The sequence below is a fragment of the Zootoca vivipara genome, chromosome 1, assembly GCF_963506605.1.
Source record: "Zootoca vivipara chromosome 1, rZooViv1.1, whole genome shotgun sequence".
Lineage (NCBI taxonomy): Eukaryota > Metazoa > Chordata > Lepidosauria > Squamata > Lacertidae > Zootoca > Zootoca vivipara.
In genome coordinates this window covers 119,817,461-119,835,527 of record NC_083276.1, presented here as the reverse complement: position 1 = coordinate 119,835,527, position 18,067 = coordinate 119,817,461, and the positions used below count along the sequence as shown (strand labels likewise).

General features: G+C 44.1%; 1 protein-coding gene across 5 annotated transcripts in view; it reads left to right on the top strand.

The window, feature by feature from the left end:
* Window positions 1-7,639: 7,639 nt before the first annotated feature.
* Window positions 7,640-18,067, top strand: part of HIBCH (3-hydroxyisobutyryl-CoA hydrolase) — a 62,356-nt gene continuing 51,928 nt past the window's right edge. For 3 of the 5 annotated variants that reach the window (XR_004693798.2, XR_009558442.1, XM_035136099.2), the window contains exons 1-6: window positions 7,741-7,887; window positions 9,545-9,587; window positions 10,561-10,701; window positions 12,416-12,500; window positions 13,680-13,760; window positions 16,191-16,243. Coding sequence is in view for 3 of the 5 variants with exons in the window: in XM_035136099.2 (XP_034991990.1) it covers window positions 7,841-7,887; window positions 9,545-9,587; window positions 10,561-10,701; window positions 12,416-12,500; window positions 13,680-13,760; window positions 16,191-16,243 (450 nt within the window). In the remaining 2 variants the exon portion in view is untranslated. The other 2 variants (XM_060281387.1, XM_035136124.2) reach the window with 2 other exon arrangements.

Genomic DNA, 18,067 nt, shown 5'->3' with positions numbered 1-18,067 from the left:
TTATGGATCAACTAGTGTCGTTCAGCCCGTTTAGCAAACGGGCGCTAGAGGATATGTGAGAGGAGCAGCAGGGCCGCAGCCTTCCCTCTCTCTCTCTTTGCGCTCGGCCGTGGGGCGCGCCGGGAACGCAAGTAAACAAACTCGCTCTCCTGTCGTGCCCTGCAGCTGAGCGCAGAGAGGGAGGGAAGGCCACGGCCTCGCCGCTCCTCTCACAGGCTCCTCCGTCGCTGCCCATGGAGGCTGCCCCCCTGAGGGCGAGGAGCTCAGGACGGGCAGAAGCCAGGGAAGGTGAGGCACGCTCGGCCCGGGCGTCGCAGCACACCAGCCAGCGTCGGGCGGCACAGTACTGTGCCGCGGAACAGCGGTTGAGAAACGCTGTAGTAGGAGATCACAGTCAGTGTTACCTGTTCATTAATTACTTATCCTAGGCCAGGGGTGCCCAAACTTTTTTCAAAGAGGGCCAGATTTGATGAAGTGAACATGTGTGAGGGCCAACCAAAGTTATTGAGCTTTTTTAGGATTGAAGTTGTTGAGCTTTTTGGGGGGATTTTATGCCAGGAAATAAACTGCCACAGGGGCCAGATGAAACTGACTGGCGGGCCGGATTAGGCCCCCCCAAATGGACTTTGGACATGCCTGTCCTAGGCCATGCTTCTGTACTTTTTAACAGCAGCCTCGCATGCAGAAATGTAGCAGGTGAAGCTTTTCCTGGCATGGAAATAAAATATGGGGCATAGAATTAGAGGGTGCCCTACGAAAATTGGTGACCATGTTGGGTAAGCAACTTGCCTACAACATCAGAGCATTTATTTAACAGATGATATATTTACAGGTAAGGGACGGTTTTATACCTGCCATATACCTGGAGATTCTAGAGTGGCCAGCTGCAAAGGAAAGCAGGCCTCCTGTACATGTAATCATTATGTAACTAGAAGAGTGGCGAGGCTCCGCGAGCACGGCGAGTTTCTTTGCCCAATTGCTCCCAAGACCCTACTCTTCCGTGGGGCTTTTTAAGGGGGGTGCTTAACCCTGGCACGCACCCCTGTCGCACAAAATGCCCAGCAACAGTCATCTCTTAGTCAGACAATCCGCTCTGTACCATTTCCCTCCGCAAACCAGAAGCCTCATCTGCACAAACGTTTTGAAATATGAAAGGATAGTCGCTAAAATGTGTTCTCCCCCAGTCTCAAAAACAGAGGACTTTAAAGGGTCCTGTACCCACTTGCTTAAGAGCAAGCCCAATTGGGACTTGTTCCTGAGGGGATATGCATTATAAGTATCCCATCTAAAGCATGATAAGCAACTGGGTTTATAAAGCTGCAATCCCGTCCCTGTTTGCTGGAGATTAAGTCCCATTCAAGTTATTGGATTTCATAGTACTGTATGCATAGGGCTTGCCTGTGGCATTGCAACGAATTGATTTATGGCCCTCAGTAATAATAAACCTCTGTCGTCCCTAAAGCTCCAATCCTAGGCAAACATATCTGGGAGTAAGCCCCAATTGAATGCAGCGGGACTCCTTTCTGAGTAAACATGCATAAGGTTGCGGTGTCAGGTGTTGTTATGTGTATTCCCTTGGGAGTTGGCACCAGATAATTCAGCGGGACGTAACTTCTGCTGCGTCGGTGTGCACAAGATCTTACTGTAAGGAGAGTTCATTTTTCCAACTTGCCTTGTGCTGTTCTTTATAGCTCTTCCCACACACCCTTCAACAACCTGCGGCTTTGTTTACAGAGAAAGGGAAGTGTGAGACACTTCCGATGGTGGCTTGCCTGCTTGGGGTTTGGTTTTGGGATTAATATTATTTGCTTGGCCCTGTTTTTGAATCAGAACACAGGGGCTCAGAATCCTTAATCCAGGCTCAAGCTCAGGCAAACACAGACCACTGAATACATAACAGGTGTGATTCAGGGACACATTCCAGCCAGGCAAAATCACCTCAGGGGATGCATAAGTTCAGGGCTGGTGGTGGTGGTGGGAACAGCCCAGGGAAGAGTCCTAAAAGCCAACTAGGGGCCAGGAGGGCTGTGAAATCAAAAACCCGCTCCTTTCCCCAGCTCTCCTTGCTGGTGCTAAGTTTTGGACTCTTCTAATTTGGCAGGGTTGTGGTGACCCAGGGTACATTTCCAAAAGAGCTTCAGACAAAAAGCATCCTAATTGTTCATCAGTGTGCATTTATGCTTATCGGTGGCCAGCTAATGTCAAGCAAGCCGAGAGAGAAGGGGGGGGGGTGCTCTGCAGCCTAGAACTGTATGAGTCACAACACGGCAGCGGCTGTTCCGAAATGCTACCAGGCTAAAGTTGGGCAAAGATCCAGGAACAGGATGCTGCAAGGCAGGGCGTGACAGAAATTCTGCCAATCAAAATTAGCAAAAATAAATAAATGTCTGCATACATTTCTTCCCTTATTCAAAAGAATCATTGTTGGGTTTGTTTGTGATTACATTTAGATCCCTCTTTTCCTCCAAGGAGCTCAAAGCTGCATCGGCATTTTATTTTCAGAACTCTGTAAGGTAGATTAGGCAAATAAAGGGAATGTGACTTGCCCAAGGTCACCCAGGGAGCATCATGGCTGGGTGGGGATTTGAACTCTCGTCTCCCAGGTCCGAGTCCAGCGCTCTAACCACTGCACCACACTGGTCTCCCTCACTTGTTCCTTCCTCTCTTCCCAATTCCTGTTTCTGTTGTGTAAGAAGAAAAGAAAAATAAATATATACTGTATATATATTTAAAAATAGTATTAAAAAGGAAGGTTGTATATTGAACTGTTCATCACAAATGTGTAACTATTGTGTAACTGTGTAGCTATGAGCCAGCCCCAGGGCTTGCCGATCGGAAGGTCGGCGGTTCGAATCCCCATGACAGAGTGAGCTCCCATTGCTCTGCTCCAGCTCCTGCCAACCTAGCTGTTCGAAAGCACTCCAGCGCAAGTAGATAAATAGGTACTGCTGTGGCGAGAAGATAAACGGCATTTCCATGCACTCTGGTTTCCGTCACGGTGTTGTGTTGCGCCAGAAGCAGTTTAGTCATGCTGGCCAAATGACCCGGAAAGCTGTCTGTGGACAAACGCCGGCTCCCTTGGCCTGAAAAGCGAGATGAGTGCTGCAACCCCATAGTTGCCTTTGACTGGACTTAACTGTCCAGGGGTCCTTTACCCCAGAGTTGTCCGAAAGTGGACCTAACTGTCAGGGATCCATTTACCTTTTTACCCCCCCCCCCAAAAAAAAATTGCACTGCTGACAATATAGGCCAGATCAAGGCTGGGGCAGGAACAGTTGTCTCCACTTTATCAATACATTGTCTAATTTCAGGGTTTTTATACCAGCTACCATGGGAGACTCATTAACAGTAAAATCCTTTTCTGACCCGAGCTTCACCTGCACAACTGATAATCTGAAACTGTGGCACAATGATACCAAACCTACTCTCTTTTCTGTGAGAATGATAAAAGAATGCTAGCAATGGCTGTGTTGAATTCTACCAAAGGGTTTCCAAATGAGCCAGACGGAGGAGCTCTGTTTTTAAGGGAAGAACAAGGTTGCCATCTGGGGTTTTCCCTGAGCATTTCCGAGACATAACAGCTGCTCGAGGTTGTAATCAAGCAGAAGTTTAGGATTTTGGTTCTGGTTTTGATTCTTCTTCCCGGCATGTAGATACTATTTGGAAGGTGCAATTTTTGTGCCCCGGATGGGTAAAATAAATATCAGAACCACATAGCTACGAATTTTTTAAGGGAATAGGACCAGCTGTGTACTGTAGAAGTAATGCGGGATGTTGCCTTGCAGTGTTTTGGTCCTTCAATTTCACAACCTGTTCCAGAGGGAGTCAGTCATTAGGACTTTGTAGGTCCAGCCCCAGGAATTATCTAGTAGGGTGTTGCAGGGTTCAATCTCTCTTATGCTAACTAACATTGGTAGATGAAGTTGCTGGGCTGGATTCTCCAGATGATTGAAGTGTGTCATCATCGATGTTCCAATATAGCACGCCCAACCCTATTAAAAATAAAATAAAAGTTATTTTTCCTATTTTTCAATTTTACAATGTTTCTACAACAAAAATTAAATCTAAACAAAAACCAACCTTCTTTACTAATTCCCTCCCCTCTGCGGTTTTTTATTTACTGCATAACTAATTCCAACCTATTTGTGAATTTAATCTTTTTACTCTCTATAAGTTTTTTTTTTACTGCTTGTGTTTATGTCAATCCTGCCAACGTTTTTGATTGTTTACAATTTGTCTACATACATTAGACAATTTGCCCACCGTCTGTTTAAAAAGGTCTCTCATCTTGAGCTCTTATTCTTCCGGTAAGTTTCAACATCTCTGCAAATTCCATCAGTTTTAATTGCCAATCTTCTTTTGTTGGGACTGTTTCTTATTTCCATCTTTGGCATAGAATTCAAATGAGACATTTGATGGTACTTCTCTTGATAAGGCAATATGGGAGTCGTCTATTCTGAACGGCTTATGCTAAGGTTACCAGATGTCCCCGTTTCCCGGGGACAGTCACCGGTCCCCATACAAGATCTATTGAAGTTGAAAAGTGTCCCCGGATTCATTGGGGGAAAAAATATCTGGTCTGGTAACCTTAGATTATGCAGCACTTGAAAGCTTTTCAGTTTAGCTTTTTTCATATATCGGTTTTCAGGGGATGTGTGATTTAGGAGAGCTGCTGGATTCTGATTATGTGCTGTGGACAGGAGTGCTTTTTCCCAGCTCAGGCCGGTATGTTAACTACACTCTTTGCTTTGATAAGAGATCGGCACATCCAATTTTGCCCCCTGAGTTGAAACAGGAATGTGCCCCTCCTGCCACCACCGTCCCACCGCTTACTGGGGTTGTGCGAGAGAGGTCTGCAAGAGCTGCTCCCTCTGGTGCTCTGCCCCATCCCCACCATAAATAGGTCAATAGCTGAAAAGCCTCTTAAAACCCTATTCATGTGTATCATACCTACAACCTATGTCAGCCATTAGCAACAGTTATTAATAGTACATACACAGATGTACTGTATGGTTTTTAAGCTCTGTGTTGAAGCCAGCAGCATTGTACACACTTCATAAAAAGATACATTAATAAAATAAAAGCATTTATGTTCTCCGGTGTATTGTAATCTACGGAAATCCCAGCACTCGTGCATACAAACACACACACACACCTTGTAGGATACCATTTGCATTTAACAGCTGTGTTGCAAGCAGAAATTCAGCAGGTGCAACTTTCTTCATCATTGCAAGATGGGAAAGACCTGCTGTTGAACTTCTGATGCTATGCTACAGTTAAAAAATACAGTATACAGTAGCTTCGGGGGGTGGGGGGAGACGACAGCCCTTTCAGTCTGTCCACGCAACAACTCTGTGACTCAAGTGTTGCACGCACCATCCATGGGCACTGCCAACGGGGCAACAGCCGAGTGGTGCAGCAAATGAACCGCTAGCTTGTATTTTGTTGGTGGTGAGAGAGGTTGGGGGTGACTTAGGGTGTGGTTGGTTGTCTTTGGTTGGCTGTAGTGAGAATTGTTTTTGACAGGAAACCCCACACATTCACTAAGTAGAATAATAGAAGCATAACCCCCCGACCCCACCCAACTTACCATTTTCCCTCTCCCTGTATTTCCCCCTTTTCTTTCTAATGGTTTAAATCAATTCATGAACCAATAACCTCCTTTTTGTAGTTGACCTCCTTTGTAATGCTTTATTTTGAAATCTTTTAAGATAATATTTTAGTTTTCTGTTAATTATATACACTATATTTGACTTTCTTCAGATTGCTTTATTGAGATTCTGTAAGCAGCTTTGAGATTTAAAAAATATAAAGCGATATAGAAATGAAATTATTATTATTAATAATAACTTATACATTGACCACTAATAATGAACCATATGTTGTAGATATTTATTATGCTATTTTTGTGATATACAAATTGTTGTAAGCCAAAAATGGCTTATCTTCTGAGTTAGCCAATAAAACTCAGAGACAAGAGGAGTTAGGAGTCCATTATGTTTATTGCAAAGCAATAAGGTTACAGTCAAATCTTTTTGCAAAACTGCAACCCCGCCCAACGTGGGGCAGAGGAATTTATAACATTTCAAACAATGGATTTTGATTTAACCAATCACATAAGTCATTACATCATTGTATATTTAATATTCATCATTACCTCATTTCATATTTAATACGCATGTGCAATAAGCATCACTAACTAAACTTTGATTCTCACCGTGATCTGTTACATTGTGAGTTAGTTTACATGCATGGGAACCTGTGTTACGTGTAGATGTAACAATTTATGTTCTAGTTTATGAATTGCTTCTTTGTGATTGACGTATTAGCTGACCTTCTATCCCAGTAGGGACGGCTTCTTGCTGAACCATCAGTTTCTTTAAAGCAACAGGTTACCATAATTCACTAATATAAGCATATTTCAGGATTTATAGGGATTTACATTATCACCTTAATTGGGGCCCTTTGGGCCCCTGCTACAAAATTACACAAGAAAACTTGGCATACTTATCTGTATAACATTATTCTAGTTTATAAACCCCCACCCCCCAAAAAACCTCTAGCACATTTGCAAAGCTAAGCAGGGGCTGATATGGTTTCAAATTGGATGGGAGACTGCATTGTTGAGAAGGTGTACTTAGATGACCCCTGGCTTCCCTTCCAACTCTATAATTCTGGAGGCTGGTGGGGGGCAGGAAGGCAGAGAGTCCTGTGAGGCGGAGAGGGGAACCAGTGGGGAGAAGGGAGACAGTCGTTTATCAGAGAGGCCTCCAGGTGGCGCTAATGCCAAGAAACAAGGAGGCCTCCCAAATCATAGAGAAAGGGAAAGCAGGTGATGGAGAAAAATGTTTCTACTCGCTTCCTCAACAAGTAAGGCATTGTTCCAGTTTCCGGTTTTAGGGAAAACACTTCTGCATGCAGCCGAACTCCTCCGATTTAGGGCGGGGAAGAATAATTGATTCGGAAGGGATCCCCAAAGGCCATCTAGCCCAACCCCCTGCAGTGCAGGAATCGCAACTAAAGAGTGGGCAATGGAATGCTGCAATCTAATGAGTGGGGTGGGGTGTTTTTTGTGGGGAGAGGGGAGGGTTTTGGATGGAAACGCAAACAAACCTCTGTATCCCACCTGTAGTATGAGCAGTGGGCTCCATTGCAGGGCCGTCGTGAGCCTCTGCCTGTCCGCAGCAACGTGGAGGCAACAGCACTGGCCTACACTGAAGGGTTGTTGTTGCGAGCAGTTTCCCGTGCAGTCTTATTAAGCGCAACTGGGTTCAACGGGACCTGGTTCTATGGGAGTGTGTGTGTGTGGGGGGGTTGCAGACAGCCCGACCCCAAACATGTAGTGTATTAAGAATGGAGTACACGGCAGGGTTGTCGTAAACAGTTCCTACAGTCACGGCCAAACTCACTTGCAAAAATATTTAAAGACTTAAAAAAATAAAAAATAAAAATTCGCGCAAAATAAGACCCATTGTCGCTGTCCAGTCGCAGCTACGTCATAAGGTTCTCCCATTGATACTTATGAGCAGCTCTCACGTTCAGGGGTGTGTTGCCAAAGGGAACTCGGAAACGCCGCATCCGGACTATGAGATGCTGTTCTTTCCTTTCACTTGATCTCTTGCTTCCTTTCCTCCACCTGAACCGTTCCCCGGCTTCTCTAGGCCGCGCGAACTCTGTGCTCTTATAAGTTTTCCAGACCGTTGACGAGCTACGACGAGTCAGCTGCGCAGCTAGGTGATGTCATCACCCCGCGCCTTGCCGGCCTCCTCCTCCTCTCCTCATACCCACCGAAGCCAATACGTTAGTGGGCGCGCGCGAGAGAGCGAGCACCGGTGGCGGGATGGGGCTGCCGGCTGTGGCTCCGGTGTTGAGGCGGAGGCTTCACAGGTTAGACGAGGCCGGCGGCCCTGCGAGTGGGGCGAGGGCCGAGAGCGGCGTCGAGAAGCGCAGCCCCGCCTGCCTTTCCTCAGGAGCAGCCTTGAACGCAGTGGGGGCTTACTCCCGAGTAGCGGGTCCTGCTTTGCGCAGCTTTCGCTGTACACTTTGATTTTCGCCGTCCTGGCAGAGGTTATAAACTTCAACCAGGCCATTGGATTACTAAGAGTCCTGTTAAATGTGTTTGAGGGAAGGGTGTGTGTGTATTATTTGTTTTGTTCTTGTACTTTGTTTTTACTACGTATTTTTGTGGTTTTATCCCATGAACCGCCCTGAGATCTTAGAATGAAGGGAACTATACAAATTGAATAAATAACAAACAACAACAACAATAATAAAGGTAAAGGACCCCAGGACGGTTAAGTCTAGTAGTCCAAGGCGACTATGGGGTGTGGTGCTGATCTCTGCTTTCAGGCCGAGGGAGCCGGCGTTTGTCCACAGACAGCTTTCCGGGTCATGTGGGCAGCAGGACTAAACTGCTTCTGGCGCAACAGGACACCATGACGGAAACCAGAGCACACGGAAACTCTGTTTACCTTCCCGCCGCAGCGGTACCTATTTATCTACTTGCACTGGCGTGCTTTTGAACTGCTAGGTTGCCAGGAGCTGGGACAGAGCAACAGGAGCTCACTCTGGTTTACAGTGGACAGTGTTAAGAGCAGGAACTGTTTTCTAGGTCACAAAAGCTGAGAAGGAAACATGGAAGACGGGAACTCGGCAGCTTTGGGTTGCCGAGATTCAGGATCTCTCTTTAAAAGACAGCTTTGTGGTTCATGCCCTTTGTTTTTCGACAAGTGTGTGTGCGGCGACAGGTATTTGCTCTCCTTGTGGTTCCAGCAAGTGTCCCATTGCTGCACGTCAAGGTGATCCAAGGTCAAGGGCGATGCCAGCTCATTGGCTGAATTTAAAGTTGGGGCTTTAAAGAGGGACCAAGTAGCTAAATGAGCCCTTTGAAAAGAAAAAAGTTTGGAGTGCGGGAAGGCTTATCCTGCTATGTGGAATGCTTCCTTCTTGACTGAAAATCATTTCAAATTTATTTTTTGGACATGTTTGTGTTAATGTTAAGGTGTACCTAAAGCACAACATAGGAAAGGTAATGTAGGGAAGATGTATATCCCCCCACCAGAAAGCTGGTCCATTTGTCCTAAAGTTTGCACATGAATGGTGCTTATTCGTTCGTTCATTTGGTATACCACCCTTCATCTGAAGATCACAGGGCAGTTCTCAACATGAAAATACAACATACATAATAAAACAAAAACAAACCAATAGCCCCTCTTCCACAAACACATTTAACAAGCCATAGAATGTTAATCAGCCAACACCTGGTTGAAGAGAAAAGCTTCTGTCTGGCACTTAGAACACAATATAAAATAGATGTGAGGGGAAAACCCATGTTAATAAATATGGAGTACTCTACGCACAAGCCTACAATTCCCAGAGTTTCCTGGGTTGATTCATAAACTACTCTAGAAAGTGTCCCCCCCTGCTGTTTCTGCTTTAAATGTATAGTGTAGGTGTGGCTGACAAAAGCATGTGCTTGATTTGCTTGACATTTTTACATTGGCTGTTGCAAAAGAGATGACTGAACTTGATTTTCTTGTTTCAGATTGAAGCCATTCAACAGGTTACAGGTCATTGTAGAACACTTGGTAAGTATGGAGGTCTCCAGGTTGGGGAGGCTAATGTGGGTTTGGTGATGTTCAATATGTAAACTGTTTTCAGAAAGCCCATGGGGGCTTTTGAAATGTGCACCAGCAACCTCTCCAGAAGGCAAAACCACAAGTTTTAAAGGCAATTTATGATACACCATGCTCACAACTTACACCTTTTATGATACACCTAAAGCCCAAATCTCATTGGGTGTAATGGCTGGTGGGTTTGGCAAAGTCTTTACCTGAATGTCCACCCCATTTTTAATTTTTTTAAAAATTATTTTGCCAAGTGCATAAAGCTGAATGCACACAAGTCAAATGTGCATAAGTTTTGGGCTTCCTGTATACTGTTCATATGGGGGAAAGGCAGGAGACAAGGACTTGTGGGTGTGCATAAGCTCACATGAGCCTAAAGTAGTTTGTTAAATAGGAACATAGGGAGTTGCCTTATACCAAGCCAAACTATTGGTCCATCGAGCTCCGCATTATCTGGCAGTGGCTTTCCAGGGTTTCAGACAGGGAGTCTGTCCCAGCTGGTGGTTCCCAGGATTGAACATGGGACCTTCTGCATGAAAAGCAGATGCTTTGGATTCCAACTCCCATCAGCACCAGCCAGAATGGCCATATAGAATGGGAATAGCAGTAACATCTGGAGAGCCAGTCTCCCCCCCCCCCACTCTAGAGAATTTGCATGTTGGAACCAACTACCAACTTGCAGATTAGCAGCTTGTTAAAAACCCTTGGGTGGATCTACACACGGGGGGGGGGGGACCCTGCTATAAATAAGTCATAAATTTAATCATAACAAAAGAAAAAAAACCCGCTGTGTAAAAATCACATTGTATTGTTTTGCTCTCTGGTGCCATCTGGTGTTGTGTGTTTATGACACATTCAAAACGTTGTTTTTTGACTAATGTGGCTGAATCCCTTGATTTTTGTTTGTTTGTTTGTTCTTGTGTCAAATATGCAGAGTATGTCCAAGACGGCAGCTTCTTCCTCTGAGGTTCTCTTGGAAAAAAGGGGTTGTGCTGGTGTTATAACCATGAACAGACCCAAGGCTCTGAATGCATTAAATATATCCATGATTCGACAGATATATCCACAACTGAAGGTTGGTGATTTTCTTTTAAATCAGTGCTGTCAGTGTCCCAAGGGCACAGTGTGTGGATTGACAGAGGAGGCCATTCAAGGGCAGCACCTCGAGCAGCCTATAGCCCATCACTTTTTTTCTACACTTCAGCAGCTGAATGTGTGAACTGCCTCTGTTGAAAACCATTGGGTTTGAGGTGGTGCGAAAGTTCTGTATGCAACTTATGATCTGTGATGGCTCATTCACAAACAAAAGCCATGTCTTGTCCTCGCATTCATTCACCGATGAGCACGCATGTGCAAACCAAGCCAAGGGCTCTGGATGAACCAGCAATCAGATTAATTTTATGGCCACCCTTTTGATTTAATTAGGGATGTACTGGGGAGTGGGGAAGTACCTGAAAATGAGAACAGCGGAAATGCTGTTACAGGTACAGCCATACCTCATGTTAATGTTCCGATCTTCTTATGGACTTTCAGCTTATGAACGCGGCAAACCCAGAAGTGTTTACTTCCGGGTTCGCTGCATGCGCAGAAGCGATCTGTGCGCTTTGCACACGCGCAGAAGCGCTCGATCGTGCTGCACATATGTGCAGAAGAGGCACTCTAGTTGCGGATTTTCGGGGTGCAAACGGCACCCTGAAACAGATTAAGTCCGCAACTAGAGGTACCACTGTAGTGGATTTTATCTACGCTCACTGAATAAGTAACAGGCAGTACTGAGACACACGCACCATGTTCATCTTCGCCATATTTACAGAAGAATACTGGTCATCTTAGTGGCAGCAACCGTACCCTGTGGTGTCCCACAGCCAAACTTGTAGCAGCAGAAATCCCTATTTAAATGGTAGAGTAGTAGGAAGGGGAGGCGGAAGCATGGAAGGAGGGCCAAGAAAGGCAGTATTGAAAGCAAGTGAATATTGCTTCAAGGGAGGGAGAAGAATGAGTGTGACCGCTCCCTCTGGAAAAAGGAAATGTCTTGAGGATTCCTGTGCAAGGTGGGAAGTGGTGGGAATGGATATTTCCCCTTGCCATCTGCAGAGTCAACATTATAGGAAAGGGTTCAGGCTGGCTGGGGGTTTGCTTGGCTTTGCAGCTTTCCTTAAGTTAGGCAGGGGGGAAGGGCAGGGGGAGGTGAGATGTGGCTTCCCTGGACTTCCTCTGGAGGAAGGGCAGGCTATAAATCAAATAAACAAACTTCACTGGGATCCTAAGAAGCCAGGGCCTTTTATCACTCTCCTGGACTTCTGTTCAGTCATGGCTCAGTAGGGGGAAGTGCAGTGCATGTGGATTCGGGGTTTCAACAGGTTACTGAGATTCATCCCTAAGGTGTGGCATTGCTGCCGTCTGTATCAAAAGGAGGAAGAGGCACAGAGTAAGCTGGAGAGCTTTTGGGGTTCTCCCCACAACCCTTTTAGTGCTGACTTTGCTCTGAACAAGGGAATGGGTCAAAGGTGGTTGTTCTGTGTTCAAGACGAGAGAGGTGGTATGGAGCCTCCTAGAGCACGTGGCTTTGGCCCAAGGAAATTAGGGTGAAACTATATGATGCCTTGTGTTTCCCTCCCAAATATGTATTGCTACCATACTGATATAAAGCGGGTGGAAGCAGCTTCCAGTGTAGAAGCAGCCAATGAGATAGAAATGCTGAACTGTTCCCAACCCTGCTGTTTTTCCTTAGCCTGGTTCATTTCTGTTATCAGAGCCCATATCCAACATGGATGTTTTATCTTTTGTAGAAATGGGAGAAGGACCCTGACACCTTTTTAATAATAATAAAGGGAGCTGGAGACAAGGCTTTCTGTGCAGGAGGCGATATCAAAGGTAAGGTTTTGAGTATTCAAAAAGTTGAGAGTTCAAAAGTTTCAGTTGTCATTGAGTGCTTAAACTTTCAAAAGCTTTTTGATGATGTCCCTCAGCAAAGACACCTGGGTAGGCTTAGCTGTCACGAGATCAGGGGGTTGTTCTGTTATGGGCCAGGAACTGGTTCAGAAATGGGAAGAAGAGAATAGGAATAAATGGATTGTCCTCCCATTGGAGGGATGGAGTCCCCCGAGGATCAGTGCTGGGCCTGTGCTTTTTAAATTATCTAGAGTTGGGATGAGCATTAAGTTAGCCAAGTTTGCTGCTGATACCAAAATGTTCAGGTTAAAATAAATTGGGAGAAGCTCCAAAAGGATCTTTCTAAACTAGGTTAATGGGCAGTAAAATGCATTTAATTGTCAGCAAGTGTAAAGTAAGGCACATCGTGGCAATGAATTCTAATTTCATGTATATGCTCTCGGAGTCTGAACTGGCAGTGATTGACCAGGAAAAACTGGCCTTGTAGTTGATAGGTCAGTGAAGTTGTCTCCGTTTACAGCGGCTGGGAAAAGATTAATTCCATATTGGTGATCATTAGAAAAGGTACTGAAAATGAAACTGCCCATATAGTAATGCTGTTATGCAGACTTGTGGGGCGACTGCACTTGGAATACTCTGTACAGTTCTGGTTGCCTTGCCTCAAAAAGGATATTGTAGTTCTGGAATAGTTTCAGGAAAGGGCAACCAAAATGATCAAGGGGTGGAGACTCTCTTGTAGGGAAAGGTTTTTTGTAGGGAAAGGGCATTTTTTGGGGGGGGGGTTAGTTAACAAAAAAGGAGAGCAGAGGGAGACATGACAGAGGTGTATAAGATTATCTGTGGTGTGGAGAAAGTGAACAGAGAGAGGGTATTATTATTATTATTATTATTATTATTATTATTATTATTATTATTATTATTATTCCCCTGTCATAATTCTAGAATCTGGTGCCATTTGATGAAGCTGAATGTTGGGAGATTCAGGACAGACAAAAGAAAGTGCTTCTTTACATAGCACCTAGTTAAATTGCAGAATTTGGATGACCACCAACTTGGATTGCATATATTGTGGTCATGAAAGTTTGCTGCAGTCACATTTCTTGGTATTCCAGACAGTTAAATGTTTTGGTAGCTAAATATGACACTTGTTTTGTTTCCTAGCTATTGCTGAAGCAGGAAGAGCGGGAGAAGCGCTGCCACAATATTTCTTCAGAGAAGAGTACGCCTTGAACAATGCTGTCGGTGTGTATACCAGTAATTTAAAAGTACAGGCTTAATTTGAGTAAGCGTAGAATCATAGAGTTGGAAGAGCCTGAGGATCATCTTGTTCAACCCCCTTGCCATGCAGGAATATGCAGCTGTCCCATATGGAGATCGAATCTGCAACCTTGGCATTATCAACACCACACTCAAACCAACTGAGCCAAGCATAACCCTTCCCTACCCCGCATTTTCACTAGTATTTCAATAGTATTATCTGTTTACACCAATACTCCACGGTGTTTCTTTTATACACTTTTATACACAGTGTATTCACTTTTATATACACTGGAAGGAACCTTTTTCGGTCTGAGGGCTGCATTCCTTTCTTAACAACTTTCCAAGGTCTACGTTTCGGGTTGGTGAGGCTAGAAGCAAAAGTAGGTGGAGCAGCACACGTACATTTTTCGTCTTGTGCAGTAGGCTAGCTTCTCACATGCTCACACACTCCCCACTAGCCTTTATCCTGAGAAACAAGAGGTGTTGTTGTTTGAGAACAATAGCACTCTGGGAGCGAAGCACAGCGGGTGAGGAGATGTGGCCTGGTGAGAGATACAAGAAGCTTGGGCTCTCATTGGACCCTTGACCCTGAGCTTCCCCACATCTGATCTATTATGCTGCTATATTCTGTGGAATGCTTTGGTAGATCTTCCTGGCGTCTAGTTTCAGATAATCTTTGTGCCAGGCAAATAACTTCCTATTACTCAGGCTCACCTCTAAGCCCTCCTTAATCCAGACATGCCCAAAGTCCGTTTTGGGGGCCTAATCCAGTACCCCGGCCGGTTTTATCCGGCCCCTGTGGTAGTTTATTTATTGGGGTAAAATCGTAATAAAAGTTCAACTTCAATCCTAAAAGAAGCTCAACAACTTTGGGGTAAAATTGTAAAAAAGAAAAAGAAAAAAAGGTTGGCCCTCATTCATGTTCACTTCATCAAATCTAGCCCTCTTTGAAAAAAGTTTGGGCACCCCTGTTTAATCAATTGGTCCGTCCCCCCCCGGCATCCCATCCCTGGTACTGCTAGGGTTTTTTTTGCTTTGGTTTTACTGTTCTCTTCTTCATTCCTTATTTTATCATTGTTGTGAGCTGCCCTGTGTGGTTTTTTTGAACTGAATGGCGGCATAAGAATGTTTCAAATATCCAAATCTTATATTCAGAAAGAGAGGAGGCACCACAGCACTTTAAAGCATGGATGGGGAATCTCAGGCTAAATGCAGCCCTCCATATCTCTCTGTGTGGCCCTCTGAAGTCTCCCCCGGCCACCCCCTTCACTGGTCCTGCTTCCCACCCTGAATGTTTTTGCCCGAGTGCAGTGTGTCTCCCAACTCTGATAATGCCTCTTGCGACTTGGATGGATGATAGAGAGGGGCTTGTGTAGAAATAATCATAGTGTACTAGGGTAAAATTTGCATTTGTTGCTCCACCCACTTGCCTAGCCATACCCACCAATGACTTGTTGCACCTGGAAAGGGTGCTTTGAAGGGAATGCAGTGATCAGTGCTCAGACTGAAAAAGGATCCCTGCACCTACTTTAAAGGTTAACAGATTTATTACAGCATATGCTTTTGTCTGCTGATCTTTAAGGTGCCGTAAAACTCTTGGCTCTCTTTGCTGCAATGGACTAACTTGGCTAATCTCAGAATTCAGAGTGGCATAATTATAATTTGGTCAACAATTTGAATATTCAAGTTAAATTATCAGGCTTCACAAGCTCTTTCCTTGCAGAAGTGTGCTTTATGCGGTTTTAAACATGTAAATGTACTTTCATTTCACTTTTAATTTGTATACCACCTTCCTATATTATCAATATAGGTTTACAAGCTGAAGAAACAACAAGATAGACAGAAAAGATCACACAACTAATAACAATCTGATCCAATACCAAAAAAGCCAGTATAAAAACATAACTTTAAAATAAACAACTTGTATCAAATAAAGCAATATTCAATAATCCATTAGAATGTAATAGTAAACGGTAAAATTAAATATCAGAAAATGATAATGAAACAGTTTATACTTAACGGTTACAATAAATAATTACTAAACTGTAATCAATAAAAATAACAGCAAGTCACAATGCATAAAATACCACAAAACATACCAAAACACATGAAAAGATCAATTGAGAACAAGGACACACAACATATATATATATATTTTAAAAATATATCCCTGAACTCCTCTCTTCACATCTGTTTCTGCTATTCTTAAAATCATGGTCTGGGGTGTGGCAAGGCAGGTGAAAAAGCTATTGCCTGATGGCCAACACAGAGTCTCTCTGCCCTCACACTTCTTCACCAGGAAACATCTCTCTTATGAAGACTCCACCTGGGGCAAGGCAGGTGGATAAAGCCATTGCCTGGTGGCTAGCACAAAGTCTCTCCTCACGAAATGTGTTTTTTCCTTCCTGACAGGCACCTGCCAGAAGCCATACGTGGCACTTATTGATGGAATTACAATGGGAGGTGTAAGTAGAAATATTTTCTAAGGCAGTTGGCTTGGCTTGTGCTTTCATTCTGTTTTAAAGTCGCCAGTGAAGTGACTATAGGGGTTTCGAAGAGAGATGTGTGAGAATAACATTGACCAGGGATAGTTCAGTCGGTAGAGCACAAGACTCTTAATCTTGGGGTTGTGGGTTTGAGCCCCACATTGGGCAAAAGATTCCTGCATTGCAGGGGGTTGGACTGGAGACCCTTGGTGTCCCTTCCAACTCTACAATTCTTATTTTCCAAGGGCAGTTTTCAGTCTTAGAACATTTACAACATCCCACTCCCTATGAGCTGAAAGAAAAGCACTTTTTTGTTGAGAACAGTGGTAGCACCAGAAAAAGGGGGCACAGAAGGAGCAAAGTATAATTCTTGGTGGGTGAGCTGTGTCACACACAGTAAAAACTCGAAGCCAATGTTAATGGTAGGAGTCCAGTAATTGGGGGGGGGAGGGAAGCTCCTTTTGGGGGGGGGTGCTTGTTCACCTCCTTTGGCGCTGTGCATGACTGAGAAGCATCTCTATGCAGACTTGGGGATGCGTGTGTGGGCTTAAGGGTAAGCGAAGATGAAGATATTTGGCTAGGACTGATGGGAGTTGAAGTGGAGTTGGTTCACATGTAGCTTGTAGCCATCAAGTGTCAAGTAATGTGTGAACTCACCCTTGGTTTCAAGGATGTTTGTGTGCCCAAGAAATAGTAAGTTTTGTATACTGTTGAGCAATGCAAAACAATTTAGCACATTTGTGGAAGTTATGCTATGTATTTGTTTCAGAATCCACTTCATAGTTTGTGTGACGTTGATTTTTTTCCTTCTGTGTTGGTGTTCCTTGACTCGCATTTAGATTGGACCTTGAAATGTAGTTGTTGACAGTAACTGCTGAATTAAAGCCAAAGCTGCTTATCAAACATATAGATTGTGTTAGTTTATACTTTACACATATTTAAGAATATTTGTGATGTGATTCTCATTGTGAAGATATGTATATTAAGGATCCTGACATATCACATATAGTGTATCCATTACAGAATTCTGTACATTAAATATTTTGGTTATCTGCGAAAGCCAGACAACACCAAAAAGTTATAAAGTACTCATTGCAAATGCACAAACTACTGGGTTTGATCCAATTGTGCTTTTTTATCCATTGTGGCTTTTGATTCTGTGGATACCTCTGCTATTGGAAGAAGCAGGGAGATGGTTTTTGATTATTTGCTCTTTCTCCCTGTAGTTCCCATCTGCCCTCCCCATCTTCAGGGGGTTGTGGGGACAGAACAGTAGTGCAGAGGGAAGGATGGAAACTGGCAAAATTTCATCCTCTCCCCTTCAGTTAGTGAAGATTTCTGATGGATCAAAGACGCTGTTATGCAAATAAAAGGTGTCCTTCCATTTGCCAAAGTGCACCACTGAATACAGCCCAGTATATCTGAATTTAAAAACAAATATGTCACATTTATAACTCCTAATGCTTAAGGGTCTCGCATATCTAAAGTGCATCATGGAATATTAGATGATTTAATCGTCATTTTCCTCAGTTATTGAATCAGTCCTGCAGATGTTTCCTTGTTTATACCGTCTGTCTTTGGATGACATATGCCAGAATGGAAGTGAGGCAGAAAAAGGCAAACATCTGTCAAGATAAAATATTGTGAGGTACGAAAGGATGGAAAACAGACTACTTCCACTTAAGTGAGGCATCAGGGTGCTTTTAAGAACATTGCATTAGCTTAGAGGCCATGGTTTCATCAGAATTCACGTGTACATGGAATTAATGGAGGTTTGAATATCTGGTGGCCTAATGTGACCTC